This window comes from Mesoplodon densirostris, chromosome 3, assembly GCF_025265405.1.
Source record: "Mesoplodon densirostris isolate mMesDen1 chromosome 3, mMesDen1 primary haplotype, whole genome shotgun sequence".
NCBI classification, from domain to species: domain Eukaryota; kingdom Metazoa; phylum Chordata; class Mammalia; order Artiodactyla; family Ziphiidae; genus Mesoplodon; species Mesoplodon densirostris.
The window spans coordinates 118,118,923-118,145,610 of NC_082663.1; the positions used below are offsets into that span (position 1 = coordinate 118,118,923).

General features: G+C 48.0%; 2 protein-coding genes across 3 annotated transcripts in view; both read left to right on the forward strand.

The window, feature by feature from the left end:
* The window catches only part of KDM3B (lysine demethylase 3B), a 61,522-nt gene extending 44,610 nt beyond the window's left edge, over positions 1-16,912 (forward strand). The window contains exons 12-24 of the mRNA XM_060093420.1: positions 499-606; positions 2,154-2,281; positions 3,630-3,909; positions 4,653-4,909; positions 7,766-8,032; positions 8,840-9,011; positions 9,409-9,499; positions 9,642-9,772; positions 10,725-10,844; positions 12,101-12,240; positions 12,521-12,697; positions 13,547-13,681; positions 15,528-16,912. Of these exons, the coding sequence (XP_059949403.1) occupies positions 499-606; positions 2,154-2,281; positions 3,630-3,909; positions 4,653-4,909; positions 7,766-8,032; positions 8,840-9,011; positions 9,409-9,499; positions 9,642-9,772; positions 10,725-10,844; positions 12,101-12,240; positions 12,521-12,697; positions 13,547-13,681; positions 15,528-15,608 (2,087 nt within the window). The 3' untranslated portion in view covers positions 15,609-16,912. The remainder of the gene's footprint in view (positions 1-498; positions 607-2,153; positions 2,282-3,629; positions 3,910-4,652; positions 4,910-7,765; positions 8,033-8,839; positions 9,012-9,408; positions 9,500-9,641; positions 9,773-10,724; positions 10,845-12,100; positions 12,241-12,520; positions 12,698-13,546; positions 13,682-15,527) is intronic.
* Positions 16,913-18,742: 1,830 nt separating this feature from the next.
* REEP2 (receptor accessory protein 2) lies at positions 18,743-24,878 on the forward strand. Of its 2 annotated transcripts, none has more exons than XM_060091980.1 (8): positions 18,743-18,808; positions 20,761-20,833; positions 21,121-21,197; positions 22,386-22,506; positions 22,728-22,841; positions 23,197-23,344; positions 23,442-23,572; positions 23,658-24,878. In XM_060091980.1, the coding sequence occupies exons 1-8, from the start codon at positions 18,777-18,779 to the stop codon at positions 23,724-23,726; spliced, it is 765 nt and encodes a 254-aa protein (XP_059947963.1). In that variant the 5' UTR covers positions 18,743-18,776; the 3' UTR covers positions 23,727-24,878. The 2 variants fall into 2 exon arrangements, with proteins under 2 accessions (XP_059947963.1, XP_059947964.1); XM_060091981.1 differs by having other exon boundaries at positions 23,203-23,344.
* The last annotated feature ends 1,810 nt before the right edge of the window (positions 24,879-26,688 follow it).

Below are 26,688 nucleotides of genomic sequence, written 5' to 3' on the forward strand. Positions count from 1 at the left end.
TTATGAAGGGATAGAAAAGTTGTAAATCCTGAATGTAGTACTGTTTCTACAACTATATACATTTGTCTAAATTCATCGAAGTGTACACTTTAAATTGTTGAATTAATTTTATGTAAATTATACCTCAGTGTAGCAGTATTTTTATTTATTTATTTATTTATTTTTGCGGTACGCGGGCCTCTCACTGTTGTGGCCTCTCCCGTTGAGGAGCACAGGCTCCAGACGCGCAGGCTCAGCGGCCATGGCTCACAGGCCTAGCTGCTCTGCGGCATGTGGGATCTTCCCAGACCAGGGCACGAACCCGTGTCCCCTGCATCGGCAGGCAGACTCTCAACCACTGCGCCACCAGGGAAGCCCAGCAGTATTTTTAAAAGTTAGCTGTTATCTTCTTTGACCTATGAAAAAATTGGCCTGTAAAGTCTGAAACTCTGACTTACTGAGAGAGATACATCTTGTGACCCTCATAAAATAAGTAAAGTCATTTCATTTCTGTTTCAGAGACAGAAGAGATAGGTGATGAAGAGGTTTTCTCCTGGTTGAAGTGTGCAAAGGGGCAGTCCCATGAACCAGAGAATCTCATGCCCACACAGATCATCCCTGGCACAGGTAAAGGAATTCCTTTTTTAGATTTGGTGGGGGAAAAAAGATGTTTTTAATTGAGCTATAATTTACACACCATAATATTTGGTAAAATGGTTTATCTCAGCTTGAGTCTTTTCAAGCCTCACTAGATTTCCCTGAGAATTTGAATCTTCAGAAATGTTAGATTGTATGCAGCCACTGCACCCACTTTGCCTCACCTTTCTGGGTGGAGGGGTTGGTTGCTTTTCAGATGTCATTTTACATTCCTATGGTCGGCAGGACCAGAATAGAAAAAGTCAGTCCGGGAATTCTCTGGTGGTCCAGTGGTTAAGACGCTGTGCTCTCACTGCCGAGGGCCTGGGTTCAGTCCGTGGTCGGGGAACTAAGATCTCACAAGCCATGTGGCCCAGCAAAAAAAAAAAAGAAAGAAAGAAAAAGCCAGTCCCCTGGCTTCCAGAAAGACCTTTGGTTCTAGGTTTATAAGAATCCAGCTGAAGCTAATCAAAGCTCTTGAATCCATGAAGAAGGCAGCTTAACAGTAGGAATGAATGGTCTTGTGGCAGCTTACTTCTTTGATTCCTCCAGATAGTCTGTTTCCAGCTTCCACAGTTCCATTAACATACACACACTGAAGTTGGTGAATCCTCTGCCTATATTCTTCTCCACTTTGGGGAGCCACCCCCTGGATCTTTATAACCCAGTGCATCTGAGCAGAAGAGCTCCCTGAGTGCAGTGGTCAGATGCCTGCTCCCTGCTGATCTAAGCATTGGTTAAATGTTTGTGTAAAGTTTACATTGGTCTATTTTTTTTTTTAGGTATAACTTACAGTAAAAAGTATACAATTCAAAATGTTTACATACGCTTGAACAATAGGGAATCTACCCCTAGAGTTTCTGCTAAAGGACACCTTGTTAACGTTTACTAGAGGAGGGAGGGAGTGTAGCTTAGTGGTTAAGCGTGCACAGAACTTGCTAGATAGACCTGGGTTAAAGTCTCGGTACTTTCATTTACCAACTTTATGTACTTAAGCAAATAACCTAACTTCTCTGAGTCTCAGTTTCATCATCAAAAATTGAGGGTACTGGGCTTCCCTGGTGGCGCAGTGGTTAAGAATCCTCCTGCCAATACAGGGGACAAGGGTTCGAGCCCTGGTCCAGGAAGATCCCACATGTCTCAGAGCAGCTAAACCTGTGCGCCACAACTACTGAGCCTGCGCTCTAGAGCCTGCGAGCCACAACTACTGAGCCCGCGTGCCACAACTACTGAAGCCCACGCGCCTAGAGCCCGTGCTCCACAAGAGAAGCCACCGCAATGAGAAGCCCGCACACCACAACGAAGAGTAGCCCCGCAACCAGAGGAAGCCCACACACAGCAATGAAGACCCAACGCACCCAAAAATAAAAAATAAATAAAATTTTTTTTTAAAAAGCTTTAAAAAAAGAAAATTGAGGGTACAAGCTGCTACCTCATTGAAATGTGGTAAAGCTTGAGAGAGATAATGTAAATAAGGTCTTTAGCACAATACCTGGCACATACAATTATTCTAAGGTTAATTGTTATTTTTTTTCCAGCTCTTTACAATATTGGAGACATGGTACATGCTGCCCGGGGCAAGTGGGGAATTAAAGCAAACTGCCCTTGTATTAGCCGGCAGAACAAATCTGTGTTGAGACCTGCTGTCACTAATGGGATGTCACAGGTAAAGTGGTGTGTATAGGTACAACTGAGAGAAACTCAAGTTCTTTGTACCAGGAAGTGCCTCATTTTCACCTCTGTTGTCCCAGGCTACTGTTAGATTCCTGGGGAATTAGGGGATGGGGAGGCCTGTCTAGAGAGAGCCCCAGAAGTTACTCAAGGGATTTAAATTCCCCCTGACTGGTATGAGTTTCTCTTCCTGTGTCTTTAAAACCAATTCAGGCTTGTTTGATTAATAGCACAAAGAGATTCTTTGCATCTTGTCAAGATTTGTACCTCAGGTTCCTTGTGTAGGTGAAGAGTATAGAAAACGTCACTAGGAATACAATCCTATCTGTATGCATGATCCCTGCCTTGTCATGTTAGGTACTGAGGAAAGAAATATGAATATTAGCCTGCTGATCTGGGATCATTCTACCCTGAAAGCAGTCCTAAGCCTTCACAGAGAGGCAGTGATTTTCTCATTGCTCTGTCAGAGGTGGAGGTCATTCTGGTGTGATGGTGACTATTTTGAATAAGAGGCTATTTTAAAAAAAAGAAAAAAACCACACACACACCTCTTACATTCGGAGGGCTTTCCATGAATGCTACACATGATCAATAAGAGGTACAGGGATTAATGCTGAGAGATCTCAAAATATCTTTTCAGTAGAGTTGACATATTAGATCAAATCATCTGGAAAATTCAATAATAGAATAATAACCATTTTATTGAGCATTTATGTGTGCCAGACACTATGCTGAGCTCTTTGCATATATCAGTACTATCTCATTTAATCCTCAGAACAGCTCTATGCAGTCAAGTTCAATCACCAATTTGCCAGTGCAGAATTTGAGCCTCAGGCATGCCAAACAAAAACGCTGTTTTATTTTATTTTATTTTTTTTTTTTTTGCGGTATGCGGGCCTCTCACTGTTGTGGCCTCCCCCGTTGCGGAGCACAGGCTCCGGACGCGCAGGCTCCGGACGCGCAGGCTCCGGACGCGCAGGCTCAGCGGCCATGGCTCACGGGCCCAGCCGCTCCGCGGCATATGGGATCCTCCCAGACCGGGGCACGAACCCGTATCCCCTGCATCGGCAGGCGGACTCTCAACCACTTGCGCCACCAGGGAGGCCCAAAAACGCTGTTTTATTTTCAAGTCTTGTTCAGTGCTCTTTCCACAGAACCTAGCATAGTTTCTGTCACATTGTAGGACTCAACAAATATATGTTAAATTAATGAATGAGTGAAATAGCAGTTTATGGGACAGTTGCTTTCCCAGACCTGTTTAGTGTCAGCTGTCATTACTATTTGCATTGTATTTTTTCTACACAAGGACAAAACTTTAACCATGTTGGCGTTCTGTGCTATAGCTTCCTAGCATAAACCCTAGTGCCTCTTCTGGAAATGAAACCACCTTCTCAGGTGGAGGAGGAACTGCATCGGTAACACAACCAGAGACTGACCATGTTGCCAAAGCCGACAGTACTGACATCAGATCTGACGAGCCTCTGAAAGCAGACAGTTCGGCGTCAAATAGCAATAGTGAGCTAAAAGCCATCAGGCCCCCTTGCCCTGACACAGGCCCACCTTCCTCTGCCCTGCACTGGTTGGCGGATTTAGCAACTCAGAAGGCTAAGGAAGAAACAAAAGGTGAGATTAACACAAGCCTCTGCCCTGCCTGTGGGTGGAACACTTGAGTTATTCTGGGATTCTTCAAACTCACACATTACCATCCACATTTTTGAAACATGCCACTTGCTTTCTCTGGCTGATCATGTAAAATGAGGGAATCTCTTTCCACTTCTTTCTAGAAGTGGAGCTTTTTAAAAAAGGCACATGGCTGGGTTCTACCCCAAACCTCTTTAGTCAGAATCGATATAAGATTTTTAACAAGCTTCCCAAATGGCCCTGATAGCCAGTATTACTAGCCAGGAGGGCTAGACTTGTTTTTCAGTGGGCACAAAATCACCTGGCAAATCGTTAAAAATGCAGATTCCTGTGCCCCACCAGAACTATTAAGTGAAAATCTCTTGGAGTAAGACCAAGATTCTCCATTTTTAACAAGCACTCCAGGTGATTCTAATACAAGTATTCTGGAGACCCACTTGAAGAAACACTGTCTTAGAAAGTGAGGGAAACGAAAGATGGATGGGAACAAAAGGAAGTTTGAAATCCAGATCTGGAAAAGAAAGGAAGAAGTAGGAGAGCTTCTCCTTGGCCATGAGACCTGCCATAGTCATAGCTCGTCAGGCTTGGCCCAGACAAGCCGTACGTAGTTTGGGGGGCAGGGGAGGGGAAAGTCTTTCCTCTTTCCCACTTGGCTGATTTTTAGGAGTCAGTTGCCTGCTGGGTATTCCTTGTGCCTAATGCTATTCCTGGTTATGTTCTTACAGAAGCAGGGTCCCTGAGGTCGGTGCTCAGTAAAGAGTCTCATTCACCCTTTGGGCTGGACTCATTCAACTCCACTGCAAAGGTCTCTCCGTTGACTCCAAAGCTTTTTAACAGTCTGTTACTGGGTCCCACTGCCTCCAACAACAAAACTGAAGGCTCTAGCCTTCGAGACCTCCTCCACTCCGGGCCCGGAAAGCTTCCTCAAACCCCCTTGGACACAGGCATACCCTTCCCCCCGGTCTTCTCTACATCCTCAGCAGTAAGTGTCCTCTCTACAACTCTAGGCTTTGCTGCTTTTCCATGAAAGAGCCATCAGAGATCTGATAACTGGGTTAGAGGGTATATGACTGACCTGTGTCCTCCACATTATCAGTCCAGCTGGCAAGATCTTTCTTTATATTAAGTTTTGGGAATGTTTGAGATCCTTTTAAGTAGTAAACCTTTTGTGCCATGTTAGGAAGTCAGTAGAAATTGAGACTGAAGTTTTTTAATCATCAGCAGGAATCACTTTATTTTCTTGACAATAACAGACATTAAATTTTTTCTAAACGTAGGCAGTACGCTCATATTGTACTCTCTTGGGTATCTAATAGACGCCTCAAACCTAACACCTCTAAAACCACACTCCTGTTCTTCTGCCCGTGAGCCTGCATCTCCTTTATTTTTTACTTCTCTTGGTCAGTGGCTTCCAATTGCTCGGCGAAAAATCTTGGAGTCTTTTGGGACTCCCCTCTCACATTTCGTATCTAATCTGTTAGCATAACCTTTCAGTTTGATCATCAGAATGTATTCAGAGTGCACCCATTTCTCATCAGCTCCACTGCTTCCTCTCTAGTCTGAGTCAACATCCTCTCTTGCTTGAATTTTTCTAGTAAACTCCTTACAGGTCCTCTGTATTTCTTCCCTTTCTACACAGAGCAGCTAGAGTGGTCCTTTTAAGATATGTCACATTATATCACCTCTGCCTAAAATCTTTCAAGGGCTTCCAATTTCATAATAAAAGCAGAGTCCTTTCAGTGGACTATAACGTTCCAGCCCTATCTTCCCCTCACTTCCCTGACTTCAACTACCACTCTCCCTCTTGTTCACTCTGCTCTGGCCACACCCACCTTCTTGCTGTTTCTTGAACATGGCCAGGCATGCTCTCTCTTCAGAGCCTTTGCACTTGTCTTTTTCTCCACCGAGAGCTCTCTTTCCCATGTCACAACATGGCCTGCTTCTTAATCAACTTCCTCTCCTCCCTCCTGAAATGTCACCTCTTCAGTAAGACTTCTTCTTAGATCACCCTTAAAAGTCCATTCTACTCCCATCCTCCACTCATATCTGTTTCCTCTGCACTTCTTTTTTTTTTTTTTTTTTTTTTTTTTTTTTTGGCTGCATTGGGTCTTTGTTGCTGCGCAGGGCTTTCTCTAGTTGTGGCGAGTGGGGGCTACTCTTCCTTGCGGTGCGCAGGCTTCTCATTTCAGTGGCTTCTCTTGTTGCGGAGCATGGGCTCTAGGTGCGTGGGCTTCAGTAGTTGTGGCACCTGAGCTCAGTAGTCGTGGCTCACAGGCTCTAGAGTGCAGGCTCAGTAGTATGGCACACGGGCTTAGTTGCTCCGTGGCATGTGGGATCTTCCCAGACCAGGGCTCGAACCCGTATCCCCTGCATTGGCAGGCAGATTCTTAACCGGTGAGCCACCAGGGAAGCCCTGCACTTTTTCCATAACACTTATTACCATCTGACTTGCTGTGTTTGATTTATTTTCTGCCTCACCTCCACTTAAAGGCATTTTTGTCTGTGTTTTGTCTTTTTGGTTTTTTTGTGCTGCACAGCTTTCAGGATCTTAGTTCCCCAACCAGGGATCGAACCCAGTTCCCCAGCAGTGGAAGTAGAGTCCTAACCACTAGACTGCCAGGGAATTCCCCATTTTTGTCTGTTTTATTCACGACTGTATCCCTAGTGCCACAATGTTTGATACATAAGTATTTCGTAAGCATTTACTGAACTAATAAATTCAAAACGTACAAAATTTAAATTTTAAAAATACAGTGAAAAGTCTCCTTCCCACTGTTGCCTCCCTTTCTGTAGGTGACCACTGTTTCATGATTGTCCTTTCAGTGATATTAAAATATGTATATAGTTCCCCCCCACTTTTTACACAGATGTTTTTATACATTGCTTTTGTATTTTCAGTTTATGTATTTCAGAGATCATTTCAAACAAGTACACAAATATGTTTCTCATTCTATTTTATGACTAATGACTGAAATTTGATGAACTGTGGGTGGTTGAGCCTTGTACAATGTGGGTTATTTGTTTCTCTTTTGGATAAATGACCAAAAAAATTACTTTGAGCTCTGTCTTATTTGTCCTGCTCCAACTCCCAGTTCTCCTTTTTCTTTTTAAATTTCCCCAGGATGTTATATGATTACATATACTCTGTAGAGATCATGATTAGTGATACTTCAGACATTGTGTTATCAAGTTAACAAAAGCCCTCCCCTTCCTTCACTTCTATGACCTTAGGTATGTCACTTTCATCTCTGGGCCTGAGCTTTCCCACCAGCTGAAACAAATGAGAGATTCTTGGTAGGGGACGGATTGGGGAGTAGGAGACTGCTTTCAGAATATACAGTTATCTTGGGTACTCTGGTACAACTGTTTATTGGGGTACACTCCCTGGTAAAAAAAAAATCACTGCCTTGATAAGTCACCTCAGTTACTTAATTGAAGTATATCCCTTGGGCATGCTGGCCAAAAAAAATGTGTAACCCTCAAAATAAATGATCTTTCTCACTCAGTTACAGCATTTTGTGATCCCTGCAGTCTACGTGCATATGCTTAAAATGGGGCTGAATGCCAAAGACATTTCTTAGGTCTCAGATCTCCTGCAGTAGAGGGGACCTTTCTGTACTTTTTCCCCATAAATATAAAGCAAAATATGAAGGCTAGGGAAATGTAAGATAGTGACTTACTAGGCTCCCCCCTCCAACTACAAAAGACTTTACAATAACTTTTATGAAATTTAATCAGGTAGATCAGAACTCCGTGTGAATATAACTGTGAGACTGTTTTTGAATACTCTACTGATGGTGCCTCAGTCATACTAACCTGATGGGTTTGTGTCTGGCAGGGAGTGAAGAACAAGGCCAGCCTACCCAACTTCCTTGACCACATCATTGCCTCAGTGGTAGAAAATAAGAAAACCTCAGATGCTGCAAAGCGGGCCTGTAACTTGACTGATACCCAAAAGGAAGTGAAGGAGATGGTGATGGGGTTAAATGTGCTGGACCCCCATACCTCTCACTCCTGGCTCTGTGATGGAAGACTTCTGTGTCTCCATGACCCCAGCAACAAAAACAACTGGAAGATCTTCCGGGAGTGTTGGAAACAAGGCCAGGTAAGCAAGAATAAGCAGATCCCAGGGTCGGCTGTCTGCCTGCCCACTATAGCTACCAGGATAGTTTCAATTCTCTCTGGGAGACACTTTGCCAAGGAGATTTAGACATATACGAAGTTTGTTGTAGACAGCCTTGCTACTTCGAGTTTTCTTGGATTTTTAAAAGTCAGAAGATTCCTAAAAATACATTGTGGATCTTTTTATTTCTCAGCTGTGTAGCTCTGTGTTCTTAAAAGGGCAGTTGAAATTCCTGTGAGGTTGTGATCTGGCATTAATGACACCTTTAGAGGAAAACCCGTAAGTGTGATATGGGGTGAGGCGAAAATGGGTGGAAGTGGGTGGTACTCTTCTAGGTAAATGTTTCAAGACCGTACAAGTCTGTGTGATAGTGTGATAACACTTCCTGATTTTTATACATTAGCAGGTGTGAGGAAGGGGGGGAGGTTGTAGAATTGTCTGGATAGTTTTTCATTCGAGATGTGAGGACGTATTCTCAGAGTTTGCATTTGTCAGCTTTTTATCCTCTCACCTCAAAATAGTGGTAGATACCAGGGCAGCAGAAGTGATTTTTGTGGAATGCGCCCCCACCCCAACCCCCCGCAGTGAGAATCAAGTGTAATAACAGAGTAGAAGTGTTTTCATTTTCTGTAGCTGACATTGTTGAAATCCATAGATTCTGAAGCTGGGAGGGAATAATAAATCATTGTGGAGAAGAGGTTGTCCCCAGGAAACCCTCCTATTCTGTCCCTTAGCCCTGAGCTAAGTATTTCCTAAGTGACTCTGATTGAGATACTTTTGTTTCCACAGCCAGTGCTGGTATCAGGGGTACATAAAAAACTCAAGTCTGAACTCTGGAAGCCAGAAGCCTTTAGCCAGGAATTTGGAGACCAGGATGTGGACTTGGTGAACTGCAGGAACTGTGCTATAATTTCCGATGTGAAAGTTCGGGATTTCTGGGATGGCTTCGAGATCATATGCAGTAAGTAGCTTTGATATCTGGTTCAGTAAAAGCAGACTGCAAAGTAAGCATCTATATGCCCAGCCCTACCGCTGAAATAACAAATTACATCCTCTTAAGAGGAGGAACATTCTATCCTGGTGCCAACCAGGTAGCTCTCATGGCAATCACATGGCTCCCAGAGCATACCTGGACTTAAGCACATGATCACATGGGATGTGTGGAGCACTTTCACTTTGAGATGGAAAAATTTATCATGTACTAAAGCAGTGGCTAAGGAAAACAAAGCCCACCTTATCCATTATGGGGGTTTACAAGTCTGAAAATAAGAGTTTAGTCTTCTAAACCTTTTAGTCACTGGAGAATCAGGCAGCAGCCAACCCAGCAGATATTTGTAGGACTGCTTTCTGTCTTACAGAGCGATTAAGGTCAGAAGATGGGCAGCCAATGGTGCTCAAACTCAAGGACTGGCCTCCTGGGGAAGATTTTCGGGACATGATGCCAACAAGGTTAGTGAACTACAGTGAGTCATCTTGAGAGACTTGTGCTTTGCTAAAGCTGTCACAAAGTAATCACCAAAAAGTGTACTCCACCTCTTTTCCTTTTTCCCCGATAACAAGCTAAGTCATCTTTCGTGCTTTTTTTTTATAGGTTTGAAGATCTGATGGAGAACCTTCCTCTGCCAGAATATACCAAACGAGATGGCAGACTCAATCTAGCCTCTAGGCTACCCAGCTACTTTGTAAGGCCCGATTTGGGCCCCAAGATGTACAATGCCTACGGTATGAGGGAGAGGCCATAATTGACCTTTTTGGACACTACTATTTCCATTTCACCTATAGAGGGAGATTTGTAGTCAGGATCATGTGTAGAGATGATAGAGGACAAAGTGACAGGCGCTGAAGAAGTTGACAGTATCCAGGATGGGTTAGAATATGTTTGCTTTTGCCATTGATTTGCATAATAGCCCTTTGGGCCCAGTACTGTATATGTATGTATGTGTGTATATACATACACACACACACAGTAGTTAGAAAGTTTCCTTTCAAAGGTTCCATCCAAGGAACTTCCCTGGCGGTCCAGTGGTTAAGACACTGTGTTTCCACTGCAGGGGGTGAGGGTTCTATCCCTGGTCAGGGAACTAAAATCCCGCATGCCGCACGGCACGACCAAAGATCCTTAGCTTTTAAGAGACTTGATAAGATAAGGGTGAAGACGTCTGAGTACCATGCTACCCAACCAGCTCTTTGTGAATTCACAGTAATGTCCTAAACCACTGTGAAAGCCAGGCTTCATTTGAGTGTCCATAATGCCCATATCTGTTTTGCTTTTGAAGGACAGATCATTTAGGAGGGTGGAATTGGATCGATGGCCAAAGCTAATGATAGTGTCAACTGAGCTCGAAATCAGTTTTAAAACACTAGAAAAGAGACGAGGAGGATTATTTATTGATAAATAGATATACGTTATTCTCCCAGTGTTGCACATTTAAGAACATCTTCCAGTATGTTTTCACTTGTAGGGTCTATATGGATTCTTCAGAATATTGCCCTTTCAGGAATTCCCTAGCAGTCCAGTGGTTAGGACTCCATGCTTTCACTGCTGAGGGCACAGGTTCAATCCCTGGTCGGGGAACTAAGATCCTGCAAGCCTCGTGGCACGGCCAAAAAAGAAAAAAAAAAAAAAAAACAGAATATTGCCCTTTCACCTTGCATATCTTCCTTTTACCTTCAGGCTTGATAACAGCAGAAGACAGAAGAGTTGGCACAACAAATCTTCACTTAGATGTGTCTGATGCAGTTAATGTGATGGTGTATGTTGGGATCCCCATCGGGGAGGGTGCTCATGATGAAGGTATGATTTCTAGAACCCAGTGCTTCAGCAGGGTGAGGTTTAGCCTCAGGAGTAAAATGGTATGTCTTTCTCCTCAGTCAGGGCCAGTAGGTTTTTCTTAAATCTCTGCCAGGCATGATGCATAGTAGGTGCCCAGACAAAGGGGTGATTGCAGCAGAGAAGAGTGGTACTTGTGTATCTTTGACCAGAGTTATTCCCTCTCTGGGAATGCTGCCCTTTAACACTGAGTATGTAGCATCACAAAGAGGAATAAAGAAGAAAGGGCAAACTGGCCTACTTTGTCCATCACCCAGTTCAGCTATGGGGTAATAGGTGATAAAGCCAGGTCATTTGCACAGAGATGAAGCATAAAAGTGATATTTTGCTGCATTGCACTCTCCGCTACCTCAGTGTAGAATTAATGTGTGCTAATTATGGAAGTTGTAGAAAACAAAATTTTTTTTTTTTTTTTTTTTTTTTTTTTTTTTTTTTCGGTATGCGGGCCTCTCACTGTTGTGGCCTCTCCCGTTGCGGAGCACAGGCTCCGGACGCGCAGGCTCCGGACGCGCAGGCTCAGCGGCCATGGCTCACGGGCCCAGCCGCTCCGCGGCATATGGGATCCTCCCAGACCGGGGCACGAACCCGTATCCCCTGCATCGGCAGGCGGACTCTCAACCACTGCGCCACCAGGGAGGCCCGAAAACAAAATTTTAAAGAAGAAAACTCAAAATCTCAAAGTTCAGGGATAATCAATATCATTACTTTGGTATATTTCCTGCCACACATTTGCTTTTGATGCTACACATCTGCACATCTTTCCATTAGGCTGTCATTTAAAGGGTCATAAGAGACAAGGATTAGAAGCCAAGCCTCTTAATTTGCCAGAGAAGCTTTACTCTTCGTGGCCTTAAATCCACAGAATCCTAGAGTTTGAAGAGGTCTTGAGAAAGTATACACTCCACCTACTTACAGCAGGAAATAACCTGCAATTTGAACATAAAATATGGCTACACAGTTTGAGCAGGAAATACGTTTTAAAGGAACACTATATCTCCAAAAAATGCTGAGTCTCTGTTAAGTATGGAAGATTAGGGTCGCTCTTCCCATGTGTAGGAAGCTTAGACCAATATGAGTTTTGATTCTTTGATTCTACCTTATATCACTCCAGAGAGATAGAGAATAGTAGAGACTAAACTTGTTTGAATTGGACATTTTGCTTCACTCAGAGGTACTGAAATGGCTGGTTACATTGAAAAGTGTCACTTTGCTCTTTTCAGAGGTGCTCAAGACAATTGATGAGGGAGATGCTGATGAGGTGACAAAGCAAAGGATTCATGATGGAAAGGAGAAACCCGGTGCTTTGTGGCACATCTATGCAGCCAAGGATGCGGAGAAGATCCGGGAGCTGCTCCGAAAGGTATGTCCCTGAGTGGGTTCCCAGCTCACAGACGAAGGGTCTGGGGATGCTGAGACAGCCTGCCTAGGGTTTCTCATGTGGAATCTGTTGGCATTAAAGACCTGTGCCCTCTGTCAAAATGCTCCATAGGGCTGAATCCACACTTAGAGGATATTGAATAAAGTAGAAACTTTGGCCCACCAGTGATGTTACTGCAGCAAGTTGGATTTATCCTGTTAATAATCTTTATGTATTTATTGATTTTTCCATCTTTGGGTTTTGATCATGGCTTCATGATCAGGTTGGAGAAGAGCAAGGCCAAGAGAATCCCCCTGATCATGATCCAATTCATGACCAAAGTTGGTACTTGGACCAGACCCTACGTAAGCGACTCTATGAGGAATATGGTGTGCAAGGCTGGGCCATTGTTCAGTTCCTGGGAGATGCCGTCTTCATACCTGCTGGAGCCCCACACCAGGTATGTTCCAACCTGGGGGTAGGGCTGGCTCCACAATTCCCATAGTTTCCTTATATCTGTGGTTCTTGCTAATCTGGCAATAGATATAAATGGCTGGGTTAGACTGATTGCTCTTCAAGTGCAACTTATTTTTTGACGTTTAATTTTCTTCCATGTAATTTTATTTTTTTTAATTTTATTAATTTTTTAAATTAATTAATTAATTTATTGGCTGCGTTGGGTTTTTGTTGCTGCACTCAGGCTTTCTCTAGTTGTGGTGAGCGGGGCCTACTCTTCGTTGCGGTGCACGAGCTTCTCATTGCGGCTCTTCTCGTTGCGGAGCACGGGCTCTAGGCACGCGGGCTTCAGTAGTTGTGGCTTGCGGGCTCAGAAGTTATGGCTCACGGGCCCAGTTGTTCCGTGGCATGTGAGATGCTCCCGGATCAGGGCTCGAATATGTGTCCTCTGCATTGGCAGATGGATTCTTAACCACTGCGCCACCAGGGAAGCCCCCCTTCCATGTAATTTTAAATGCTCATTTAAAGATTTTTAAATAAGGGAGACTATTAAAGAAAAGGTGAGTCTCTGTTCAGCTACCTATGCCATATCCCTTTTCAGTCCCCTTGTCCTGCCTTCTCCAGAAAGTAGCCTACTGTTAACAGTTTGGTGTATATTTTTCCAGATCCTTTTCTGTGCAAATACTAACGTTTTCATCTATAAATGTATATACTTATAGTCTTTCTGCATTTGTTGTCCTTATGAAAATGGAATATCATAAGTATTTCTAAAGTGTTTTTTAAACGATATGATGGACACCTGTTGCTGACTCTCTAGTGCCTGATGTTTGCCTCTGTACTTTTCCTCTCCCAGGTGCACAATCTATACAGTTGCATAAAAGTAGCAGAAGACTTTGTATCTCCAGAGCATGTAAAGCACTGTTTCCGCCTGACTCAGGAATTCAGGCATCTCTCTAACACTCATACAAACCATGAGGATAAACTGCAGGTAAAGAACTCCTCCTCCACCCCAACCCTGTCTTCTCATCTCCTACTAGGCTACATACACAGGAGGCACATTCTGCTTTCTGAGGATATTACCTGGGCAGTATAACCGCAGAGAGATGATTAAGGGACCCATGTCTGGGGTATGGAGTCCTCCCTCCAGGAGGTATTTAATCAGTCCTCTTCAGGTTTGCTTTTAGAGAATATGAATCTTTTAACCTAATCACTTCCAGTGTGACAGTCTTCTATTTCTCTGCCCCTGGAAGATACAGTGTATCCGTGTTAGTAACTGACTAGACTGACTTCCTCAGTCAGGTGGGAAAAGCACTGTGGCAATGTGTTCTAAACCTCTTTCCCGGAAGCTGCTTCTCACAGCAAATTTCTGTGCAAACTCAATTCCTTAGAGCCCCGCTAGGGGCTGTAATCCATGTCCCTAAGAGTTGTTTCCCACTTGTAGATCTAAGCAGGACAATCAGATTAGGTTTTCCCCTGCTCAGAAATGGATTGGAACTTTAAGGGCAGAATTTCATTGTTAATATACTTGGATGCTTTAATAACATTAAAAAAGAAAAAGAATAAGGAAGCAAGATTTCCCAGGCAGAACTTCAGCATCTGAATAGGCATTCTTCCAGCCTCTCACATGTGACCTGTTTTCCTCCATCATGCCTGTGACTCAGGTGTGTTTTCTTTGGTCAGTGACCCATGAGGTTGTTGATTTTTCTTGGTTGCTGGTAGATTTAATCACCTTTAACCCTGAACTTGATCTGTTTTGCTGTTCCTTTTTCAAAATTATGGAATATTTCAACCATAAAGTTCCTATACAAAGTACCATCACATTGATAAATAGATAACATTGATATTATAGATATATAATGCAAGTATTCAGGCATACATATTTCAGACCCCACCTCCATTAGGTCTCTACTTGTTACATGTCACCTCCCAATCCTCTGTCACTGCTTTATTTTCTTCTGTAGTATTTTTCACCATCTAACATACTATGTATTTTATGTTTGTTTCTATCCCTACTAGGACATAAGCTGTTTAAGCTCCATGAAGGCAGGGATTTTACTGTTTTATTCACTGCTTTTCCCTAGCACATAGTAGGTACTCAGTAAATATTTATTGACTTAATACAAAAAATGTAATAGAGAACAGCAAAGGGGGCTTGTGTGCCCATAACTCAGCTTAAGAAATAAAGCATCATATACGTACCACATACACAATATATACATATACAACAACTACATTATTGAAGCCTCCATGTACTCTTTCCCATTCCATCTCCTCAAAAATAATCACAGTGTTGGTTTAAAACCGTCTTTATCCTGTTCACTTTATTTTAATAACTTTTACTTCACATATGTGTTCCTTTTTGACAAATTAGAAAATATGTATAAGCACAAAAGGGAAAAATACCCAATAAATCCTACCTGCCCACTATTGTTTTAGTGCATTCTTATTAGCTACAGGACGTCAGGTAAGATTCTTAACCATGGAACCTCAGTTCTCATCTGTAAAATGGGGATAATAATAGAATCTACCTCATAGTATTATGGTAAGGATTAAATGAAAGTCCACATAAAGAGCTTAACAGTAGTTCCCAGCATATAGAGGATGGTGATTACATAGACTTTCAAATGATGAAATCATTCTTTTTTGAATATAGACTATATATTTTGTGTGACTTGTAAATCATCTTTTGGGATTGATTTAGGAAGCACGCAGTCCTGGTTGAGGGCTTTCCTCACTAATCAGAGGGCTTTTAGTCAGTGTAGGACATAACATTTTCATTTGCAGAACACAGTCTGTGGCTGCCATAAAGTGACTGTGCTGATTGCTCTCTCCAGGTGAAGAACATCATTTATCACGCAGTGAAAGATGCTGTTGGCACCCTCAAGGCTCATGAATCCAAGCTGGCAAGGTCTTAGGCATGGAGAAATTCCAAACTCGCCTGTGAAGCAGGTCTTTCACTCACAACACATACAGGGAACAGCAGGGTTCTCTGCTGGAGCAGAGGTCCTTCACTTGGAGCCAGTGTGGTCAGTATTACAAACTCTCCAGCCACTCTTTGCTGCCTCAACACTGAAGGTTGACATAGGAAAGTCGCACTGTTCACACACACAGTTTCAGACTCCAAGCCAAGGGTGCCACATCCCCATCCTGTGGCCTTTTGGGACTCTGAATTGCCTGAATATCGCTGGGCTTTCCTGCACATTCTCATGATTTGAGATTCGTGGAAACCAGGAATGTGGGCACACCTTTCTTTTCTTTTTCTCTTGTGCCTAGTTAAGTGGGAATGTGTTTGGAGGTAGGGGGAATCACATAACTGGTATAAGTGGGGGCTAATTGCTTAAACACGCCTGGTGGAAGCCTGACGGTGTCTCTGCACATGACCTCTGACACACCCCATCCCGGGAGCCAGGTGAAACCTTTCCCCACCATCTCTCCCGTAAACAGTGGAGTCTTGAAGGACCCAGGGGGAAATCCACTGCTTTTCCCAAGGGGCTCCAGGATTAGGAGGCGTGTGTATTTAGTGAAAAATAGGTTTGTAGTGAAATAGTTACTATTTCATGAAAGTAGATATTTTTAGAACTTTTGAAATACCACAGTTGTTTTCCTGGATTATGAGGAAAGGCACATTACATTTAGTCTTCCTTTCGATAAAACTCTTTGAAGAAATAAGATTTTTAGAAATCAACTGCCCATTATAGCACAAAAATCAGCCAAAGCAGAATTTTAAAGAATTGGCTTTGTAGGATTCTTTTAGTTTCTCCCCATCCCATCTCAGTCCTATCTTGAGGGAACAGCCATCTTGAGAAAGAACTTTGTCATGTCTGTGCTGTTGGTGTGTTCCACGCATACACACACTGGTGACTCCAGGACCCATTTCCATCTATTACCAGCGTTCCCTTGGGACTCCTCTTATAGTTCCAAATGCAAAGGAAAGTTTGCTTTCCTACATGAGGCTTTTTGTTTTGGGGGTGTTTTGTCCGGAAATATTTTCAGCAAAACTTTCCAACTCAGTGGAGTTTTATTAAGAATTTATTTGAAAATGATGGAATTCATTGGCCCATAGGTACATTGGAAAATGTATCTATATTCCCGGCTGTACTGTAGTGCCCTGCAGGCTTGTTTATATGTTCACAGTTACATTTTTTTTTAAATAAAAGTCATTTACTGTAGAATACTTTTAATTTCACTTTCTGTATTTTAATTTTGTTGAAGGGCTGATTGGGATTTCCATGTTCTTATTAAAAATCTAACAAATCTGTTTGTAGTGGACTAAATTCTTCCTGTGCCAGCTGTTTTAAAAAGCAGGGCCAGGTTGAGGATGGGGTTGGAGGTGGAGGATGGTTCATTTTCATATCATCATTACATTGTTGCAGCCGATTATTACTTTTTGCTTCCTGAATGTGTCCAGTTGGGAGAGGGAAGTGCCAGGTCATTGTGGTTTGAGGGCTTGGGGATGAAGGGAAGGTGCTACATGAGTTAGAGGGTAGGAGCAAAGATGGGCTTTCCATAGTTTATGCTCTATGGGAAAGCTGGGTTCTTACCTTCCTGAACAGTCTGGGGGGGAAAGGATATGGGAAGTGGCCAGAGCAAGGTTTTGGGCAATCAGTGACAAAAGTTCATCAAAACAAGAGGCCTGGCTGTCCACGTATGAAATTAAAGTGGCTTGAAGGGTGAGGACAGACTGCGTTCCAATTAGAAAAGGCCTTTTGAAGAGGATGTTGTAAAGAATAGCAAGAGGGGTCATCAGAAGCTGCTTCTCTGGATCCTGTTGGAAAAACATCTTCCAAAGTGTTTCAGCCTGGAAATACAATTATCCCGGTGGAAATAGACCATTGTGTGGTTCAAGGATACTGAGCTTGAATAGGACCATAAATGAAATACAGAGTTCTGAGCATGTCCTTTCAGCCTGGATGGGCACGGGTTGATGTTATGGTCATCAGAGGATTACACCTCGACATAAAGAATGCAGAAGCTTTGAAATGGCACAGGAAAGGAAAGCAGTGGGGGAAGGGGGGTTGCAGAGGTTGCTGAAGCTTTGTTGCTTTGGTGAAAATCAGGAGGCAGGCTAGCCTACATTCTGGATATAAATGTCTTCAGAATTAGGGCATCCACTGCCGCCAGTGCTTGCTGATGGAGATGGAATTGGAACCCCTGGATTCATCTCCTACCTGGACCCCAGGCCTCTCTACCAGCCTCTGTTTACCAAGAGGCACTCCCCTGCCCCAGGGTATCCACCTTGAGAGCACAGGGCTCAGTTCCCTTACAAAACTGAAAAAGCAGACCAGATTGGGAACGGGGTTAGGTCCTTTTCCAACTGGAGTGATTGGTGATGGTGGGGTGGACAGATGCCCCTCTACCCTTGACTTCAGGACTTCCTGGGTGGGCGTCTTGATGGCCTGTGATGGGGGAGGAGGGTTTGATAGTCAGCAGTTGGGAGAAGTAGCCCATTTAGTAGACTTCCTGAGTTCCTATCTTAGCAGCATGACTTTGTGGTTCTGTGACCCTTGGCAAGTTATTGAACCTCCCTAAAGCTTCCCATTTTCTTATATTCAAAATGAGAATAACTATAACCTCTGCCTTATAGGATGGTCACTGAAATAATGCATGTGAAGCTCTTTGCACAGGGCCTGACACACAGTAAGCACTCAATAAGTCATAGCTATTATTCCTCGTGGGATGTTCTTTCAGACTGTTGTGGGCAGGGCAGGAGGAGGGCTAGGATGTCAGGATGGAACCATGAAGGCCTCTGAGGACCTCAAGCCAGGGCTTGGAACCCAAGAAAGGTGAACAAGCGATTAGAAGAAGGCAGGTCAAAGGCGCATGCCCGGCGACAGCAGGTGCAGGGGGCGCGCCGCCGCCGCCGTCGCGGCCTCCCCTTTAAGAGCCGCCACCGCCCACGGCCCGCCGCTGCGGCAAGGACCTCCCCTTTAACGGCGGCGGCTCGGCGCTCCGCGGCCCCCGCGGCGGCTGCTGCTGCGGGTGCTGCTGCTAGTGCGGCTCCTGCTGCCGCCGCCGCTCGGCCTCGAGCAGCTGCATCCTCGGCCCGGGCCGGGTTCCCGCCCTGCGCCCCGCCCGGCCCCGCCATGGTGTCCTGGATCATCTCTCGCCTGGTGGTGTGAGTGCGGCGGCGGCGGCGGGGCGCGGCCGTTTGGGAGGGGGATGGGGGCTAGGGATGGGAGGTAAGGGGTATTGAAGCCCGGGATGGACCACTCCGTGGCTTCATACAGCAGAGTCACCTAAAGACACATCGTCCCTATTTGGGGTCCCCAGAGACGTGGAGGTGTGGGACCTGGAGGAGGGGGAACTGTTAGAGGAGCATGGCAGACCTGGCTTCCCACCCCTTTTATTTTTAATTTCCCTGTTTCTTCGCCCTCCCTCACCCCAGGGGCTGGGCAGCACGGCTTGATTTATCAGGGGAGGCGGCTTGCCCCCTCCCCCACGTCGCAGATCTGACTGGAGGAGCTCCTCAAACCTGGGCCCTCATCTCCCTTGGGGAGAGGGCTAATGGAAGAGCCCCGGGAGCAAGGCAGGGCCTCCTCATTCCATAGCTTAGGGTCGTGGCAGCCTTGGCCTCCCCAAAGGGCCGGGTTTCTCCTGCCTCTTCCACTGACTGTCAGGAGACTGGGCGGTGAGGGCACATGCCCTGAAGACCCCCCAGGGAGGACGGGATATGGGAAGCAGAGATGCTTGGAGGACAAAGTGTGGGAGGTAACTGGGAGAGGATGTGTGTGGCCAGCCTGGGATTGTGAAAGCCGTGGAGGGGAGGGTGTTAGGTGGCCTTCATTTCAGGCTGCCAGCTACGTCCCTCCCACCTTCCCCAGGCTGCAGGAGGGTACCCTCTCCCACAACCGGGGACTTTGTCCTTGAGGATTCCGCCCCCCACCCCATCTCCAAAGGCTATTTCTCAGAAGTGTCCTGCCTCAGTGAGGCAAGTCCATGGGGGAACAGGCAGTATCACACACTGTCAAGGGGCTGGGCCTGGCAGGGGCTCCACATGGGCCTCAGCCAACCCCTGCCCCAGCTCAGGTCCCTGCCCCTAAGCCTCTACCTTGGGGGACTGACACCCCAGAATCCCCTCCCTGCTGTCATGTGCTTGTGTTCTGGCTTTCTCTAGACCCACCAGACTCTCCCTCCTGCCTCTCCCCCATCCCACCCCAGAGGGAATCCAGGGGCCTCAGACCTCCCTGTGACCTTCCGAGTGTCTGCTTCTCTCGTGTGAATGAGCTCCCTGAGCGGCATCGGTCCTCTCCTTCCCTCACATGTGTCCTGTATGTGATCTCTGATGGGATCAGCACCGGACTCCACTCTAGCCAGGACCTCCAGCCCAGCACACTACCCTGAGCCTATTCCCAAAAGTGTTTACAAGGGGGGAATAAACCTCTCTGCCCCTCTCAGGGCCTCCTGTCCCTGTGCCCTCTGCTCCCCAGGCCCCCAGGGCTACAGTGGTACCTCTGACTGCCAGGTAGAGTGCCCTGTTAGGTGGCCCTACCCAGCTTGGCTCTGCGACAGGGAGGTAGAGGGTAAGGGCAGATGGGTATGAATGGGAGTGGTGTCAAGAAGGAAGACAACCCTGTGGCAGTGACCAGACCCCCACCCCTGATATGCTTATGCACAAACAAGGATCAGGGCTGAAGAGGCCACATCAGACCCTCTGGCTCTGGGTCTTTCTGTGCCTCAGGGGCTGGAGAAAAACTAAATAAAGGGTTACAGAGGAGTTCCCTGGTGTCCAGTGGTTAGGGCTCGGTACCCTCACTGCCAAGGGCCCAGGTTTGATCTCTGGTTGGGGAACTAAGATCCCACACGCTGTGCGGCACAGCCAAAAAAAAGGGGGCAGGGGGGGTGTTATGAGGCATCACCCTAGCTGGCTGGGGCTTCCATGCTTGTGTATCACCTCAGGCTTGCCTGCTTTGACCTAAACCCTCTGACCTGAGTTCATCAGTCCAGCTGATGTGGCACTCTGGAGTTCTGTCCATTCTCCCCTTACCTACCCAGGGACTGATGCAGAGCTGGGAGGGAGAGGCTACTGCTCTTGGCCGAGGGGCCCAGTAACCATGCCTGCCTCCCTAGGCTCATCTTTGGCACCCTGTACCCAGCCTATTCTTCCTACAAGGCCGTGAAGACAAAAAACGTGAAGGAATATGTGAGTGTATGACCCTTTATCTCCCACCCAACCCACGTGGCAGAGATCAGGGAGGACACTGGGTCACATGACAGGTCGGGATGACTTTGTACTACTGCTGTCAGCACTAATGAGACCTGGTTCAGGGGAGGTTCCTGTGTGTTCCTTTCCTCCAGGCCTGGTGTGATACGCAGGCAAAGTTGAGGTCCTGAGCGTCCCCCACAGCACCTCCAGCATGGTTGGCAGGCAAAGGTGGGGTCCTGGGTGTTCCCCAAGGCCCCAGCCAACACCACCCTCTGTACCTTCAGGTGAAATGGATGATGTACTGGATCGTCTTTGCCTTCTTCACCACTGCCGAGACACTCACAGATATTGTGCTCTCCTGGTGAGATCTAGCATCCCCTCCCTGCATCTCAGGGGCCAGGGCCTCTGACTTTTTCTACACAGCCAGTCAAACAGAAGACCGAGACCCAGGGTGGAATCCCCCAACAGTTCCATGGGGTCCTGGGTGTCCCCTCCCCCCAATCCCCATCCAGGCCTGGCTTGATCAGCAGAATCAGAGCAGACATAATCCTCACATTTCTTTCTGGTGGTAGCCAAATCACCACAACAGAATTCAGGAAACCTGCTTCTGCCAGACTTGCCGTGACCTTGGCAGGTCACAGTTTCTTAAGCCTCAGTTTCCCTATTTGTAAAATAGGCATATGAGTCAATCTTATAAACATTGGATGCTTGTATTTCAAAGGCTTTTTCTAGGCACTACTAGACTATGTATATGCCCTTTGAGGACACGGAATGCCCTAATCATCTGTATATTCACAGCAGGCGCTCAAAAATGCTTACTGAATGAGCAAATGCCTCTTGGAAGAGAGGACTAACATGGCACGGTACACTGGACGTCAAAAGAAAAGAGTTTTACAGAGAGGCAGAGGACAAAACATCCTTGCATTTGTAGATTTCAAGGGCCTATGGCCTTTGAGAAAAACAGTTTTAGAAGAGGAAGTTGAATGGGGTCAAATTAGGAAAGAGTAATGGGTTAAAAATTGAGAACAGCACGTGTAGGTGCCTCTTAACACAAGCAAAGGAGGGAGCTTTGATGAGGATGGAGGAGACCTGAAGGAGTGTGTGGCCTGGGAAAGAGCCCTGGGGAATGGAGAACGATCTTTAAAAGCAGGGGCCATGCCATGGCATCAAGGGGTGGATCCAGAGCACAGCTGGAGAAGCCCGGCTTCTTCATGGGAGGAAGGGCAGGAAGAGAATGGGGTGAGGACCCAAGAGTGCACCTGGAAGTTTAGGGATCTCTTCCATGGTGTTGACCCCAGGACAGAGGAGTGGGTAGTCTTCTGTCAGAAGAGGGTGAGGAGAGCCACTGCTGCGGGAAATTCCTGCGGGATCACCTCTCACCTTCCCACTTGGAGTCTCAGTTGAGCCTCCCCTTGACCAGTCTCCTGAGCCACATGGGGACCTCAGTGCACTAAGGGGTGGGGGGCCAGCCAGGGTCATGCAGAGGGTCGGCGCACCTCCTGACTCCCTGCCCCAGGCTCCGCCGCTTGCCTCTCTCTCCACCCAACAGGTTTCCATTCTACTTTGAGCTCAAGATTGCCTTTGTGATATGGCTGCTGTCCCCTTATACCAAAGGCTCCAGCGTGCTCTACCGCAAGTTCGTGCACCCAACACTGTCCAACAAGGAGAAGGTCTGTTGGGACGAGGGAAGCTCCCTTCCCATCTGCCCCAGGTCGAGGCAGCCCAGTGCCTGTAACCACGTGCATTCGTGGCTCTCCCTATGGGTGATCTGGCAGGGCCCTGGCCTCCTCGGGCAAGCAGTGCCTTTGTCCAGGTGTGAACAAGGGCAGGGCAGGGCCTGGCCAGCAGGGCCCACCCCTCACCTCTTCCTGCTTCCCCTCCGACCCCTCAGGAGATCGACGAGTACATCACACAGGCCCGAGACAAGAGCTATGAGACCATGATGAGGGTGGGCAAGAGGGGTCTGAACCTGGCCGCTAATGCCGCGGTCACGGCTGCTGCCAAGGTGAGATGGGGGCAGACCCAGCTCCCAGGGCCCCACTTTGCTCATCTCGTCCCCCTGGCCAAGCCCCTTTGCATCCACCAGGTCCTCAGGTCTGTGAAGGTTTGGGGTCTTGTGCAGCTTAGGGTTCCAGTCCTGCCTCTAACACCCTCCAGCTAAGGAACTTCCACTCAACGGGCCAGTTTCCTCATCTGTCCAAAGGGAAAGCATGGCCCCAGCCTGTCAGTGCTGCCATAGGACGGGGTGAGGACACTGCGGGGAGAGCACTGAGCCCAGTGGCTGCCCAGTGCCCCACGGTGACCTCTATCTCCACCCCGCCCCTTCCTCCGGTTCTCCCGGTGCGTGGTGGTGACCCTAGGGCCAGGGGGTGCTGTCGGAGAAGCTCCGAAGCTTCAGCATGCAGGACCTGACCCTGATCCGGGACGAGGATGCGCTGCCCCTGCAGGGGACCGACGGCCGCCTCAGACCCAGCCCTGGCAGCCTCCTGGACACCATTGAGGACTTAGGTATAGGCCAGGCCCAGGGCTGGGCGTGGGGCACAGGGGCAAGGAGGCCAGGTGGGAGAAAGGCCCGACCGCTGTTCTCCTTTCCTCCCCGAACCAGGAGATGACCCTGCCGTGAGTTTAAGGTCAGGCACGAACCAGGCAGATCCCCGGACAGAGATGTCTGAGGATGATACGGGAGACAAGACCCCTAAGAGGGCCAAATCCATCAAAAAAGTGCCCAAAGCTGAGGTGAGAGCTGCGCCAGAGCTTGGGGAAATGGCGAGGGGTTGCGACTCCAGGCTGAGCCCTCTGTCTTCCTGTCTCCTTCCCACAGCCACTGGCTTCCAAGACGCTGAAGACCCGGCCCAAGAAGAAGATCTCCACGGGGGGTGACTCCGCTTGAGGCCCCGGCACGCACCCCCCGCCCCAGGCTGCAGAGCCCCAGCTCCACACTGTGCCAGCAGCCCTCATTCTCAGGTCCTAGGGCCTCTCAGATGGCTGGTTCTGGTGCCTGCCCAGTGGCCCCTCCCCCGGAAGGGCTTGGAAAAGAGGAGGGAGGCCCTGCTGTGGGGGCTGAGGGTAGAGGCTGGACCAGGAGCTGAGGACTGAGCCACTTGAGGAGGTGTGGGCTCCTCAGAGCCTGAGCGCTCTTCTCCCCGCTCCAGCCCTGCCCCCGCCCACCCAGTGCCTTGCTGAAGACCATGGCCATCCCCTTGTCTGAAGTCCTAACATGGTCCCACTGCTCTCCCTGGGTCGGGCTCGGGGTCGGGGGCCAGTCACAGCCCAGAATGACCAGAGACAGGCCTGAAGGCCCTGGGAGAGAGGGAGGGAGTGGGGAAGGCCTCGGAGAACCTGGGCAGGGGCTCTGGGCCTGAAGCTGTGAATGGAGGACACGGGCTTAGTGTGCACTTAAATGACCAGGAGGGCCAGGCCAGAGCTGCAGCTGAGGGCCTTGGGTAGGGCTGTGTGCTACATGCGCCCACTGAAAAGAGCTGGGGCTCCAGGGGTGTGCGTGTGAGAGTGTACGTGTGTGTGCATCTTTCTGGGTCTAGAGCTGGGGGGGTTTTGAGTAAAGGACTTTCCCTCTAGCAGTAACCTCGCCCCACCCTCAGCCCTCCCTCCTACTCTGAGCCTCAGAGGACCCCAGCCCATGAGAGAGTAGGGCTCCGAGGGGCCTCTCACCTCCTCCTCTGCCCTTGATCCTCTCCCCTTTGCCTCCTCCCATTCCTGCCCTGCCCTTGGACTGGGCTCCACCCCTCAGAGCCCTCAGTAGAGGCCCTTGCTGAGCTGGTTCCTTTCCTCCTCACCTGGGGGCCCATCTTCCTTCTCCCTAGGGTCCTCGTCTTACGCCAAGCAGACTAGGCCCCATGTAAGCAGACCCCCGTCAGAGCCCAGCCTTTGCCCCACACTTTGCCCCAGCTTCTGCCGTGGCTTCAGTCAGGGCTAGGAGGAATGTATGAAGAAGAAAAAGATATTAGGAGCCAGGGGGCTCCCAAATCCATGGAAAGAGGGTGCCCAATGGACCTTTCGCACTGGATGAGCCAATAAACCAAATTCTGGCACCTCATTTATTTCGGCCTCTGTGCTTTCTTGTTCTACCGGTCCACAGGTGGGAAGGACTTCAAGTGAGAAGCAGGGCTCAGCTGTGGGATGGAGGGGGGAGGAGGCCAGACTGTGAACCCCAGGAGTTCTGATCTCCAAGGTAAGAGATAGGCTTGAGGCAGTTCAGTCTGGGAAGATGGTTTTGAGGTTCAAGATAGAGCCAGGGGACTAGGTGGGGCCAGGACTTAAGAAGAGTGAGCGACAACCCTCAGAGGTTGTCCTGTCCCTCAGAATCTTACCCTGAGACCCCTGCGCGTTCTGGTACCTCACAGAAAGTGCCAGGTGTAAGCTCTAGGGACAGAGATCATGATGAGGCTCCCAGGGAAGAGAGAATGGGATATGGGGGCTCCTGGTCAGAGCCAGGAGATTGGATGCCCATAGTGCCTAGAAACGGTGAGCCAGACACTGAAAGGAGGAGATAGGTGGGATGAGGGGAGAGGTGGAGATGAGGAACCAGCCCCATGGTTCATGTCTGACCCTGGGGACAGACAAGGAGGACAGGGAACCAAGGGCTGGGGCCAGCGAGGCACGCCCGTGTGGCCTGAGGAGGGAGGGGTCGAGCCCTGAGCTGCTGGGCTGGGGTGGAGGAGAGGAGGAGGAGGGGGTCTGTAGTGCATGGGGTCCGAGTTCTGGGGAGGTAGACCCAAGGTCTCCAGGGGTGGAGGGGCACAGCTGGTGGGGACGAGATCCTGAGGTAGAAGCCAGGAGAAGGAAAGGATGACAGAGGATCAGAGGCAGAGTTAGTTGGAAGAGACAAAGGAAAAGAGTAAGAGAGGGAGGGAAGGAGGAGGGGGAGGGGGAAGGAAGCAAGAGAAATAGCGGCTCAGCCTTGCGGAAGGAAAACAGAGGAAGCAGAGCCGGGGATGGGGTAGGGAGTGTGAGTGGGGACCTAGCTCCAGGCCCTGGACCCCAAGGTTGGCAAAATGTCCCTACATCAGGCTTTCCTCTCCCTTCCCTGGCATCACAAGGGCATGTCCTTCTGCCACACTTGAGCCAGCTGGCCAAGAACCTCCTGAACTGAGGTGGCAGTGGAGGTGGGGTGTGAGATGCCCTTTTCATCTTTCCTGGATTCTTCCCGTCAAAAGACCTTTGAATGGCATTCCTTTCACCATTGACCTCTGGGCAATTTGGCCCCTTTCTCTATCAGAAAGGAGAGGAAGTGTCAGGGTAGAATTCAGGGAAGAGACACCCTTGTTCTAGAAAGATCTCCAGAGAGTAAGATGCTGCAGTCTCCTGCTAGCAGCTACCATATGGCCAGGAAAGCAGGTTAGGCCTTCTCTAACCTTAATCCCATATGCTGCATATCACACACACACACACACACACACACACACACACTCTCACACTCACACACACTCACACTCATAACACACTTCCATCCACAGTGACCAGTGGCTAAGGAGGTCACTGCCAGATTCCACATTGTCAGGCTCTCCGTGCACATCTGGGTTTCCCTGTGTCAACAGAAACATGCTCAGATTTCCAAGTTCATTGGTCCGTTGCCATGGAAACATTCAACCTCCTAGAACTAGGCACAGGGCCTGACCCCTGTGGTGCAGGGTAGGAGAGGAGAGATGGAGGGTGACAGAATGTGGGGGAGGAGGCTGGGGAGACACATCTGGGTCTATGTGACCCCTTGCTGTCTCATCCCCTGGGACCACCCACCCTCTCCCCTCTGCCTCAATAGATCTCTCTAGGCCAGGGGAGTGGTATATGGCTAGAGCTATGTGGAGAGTGCTTGATCATTTCCTGGATTCCCATTG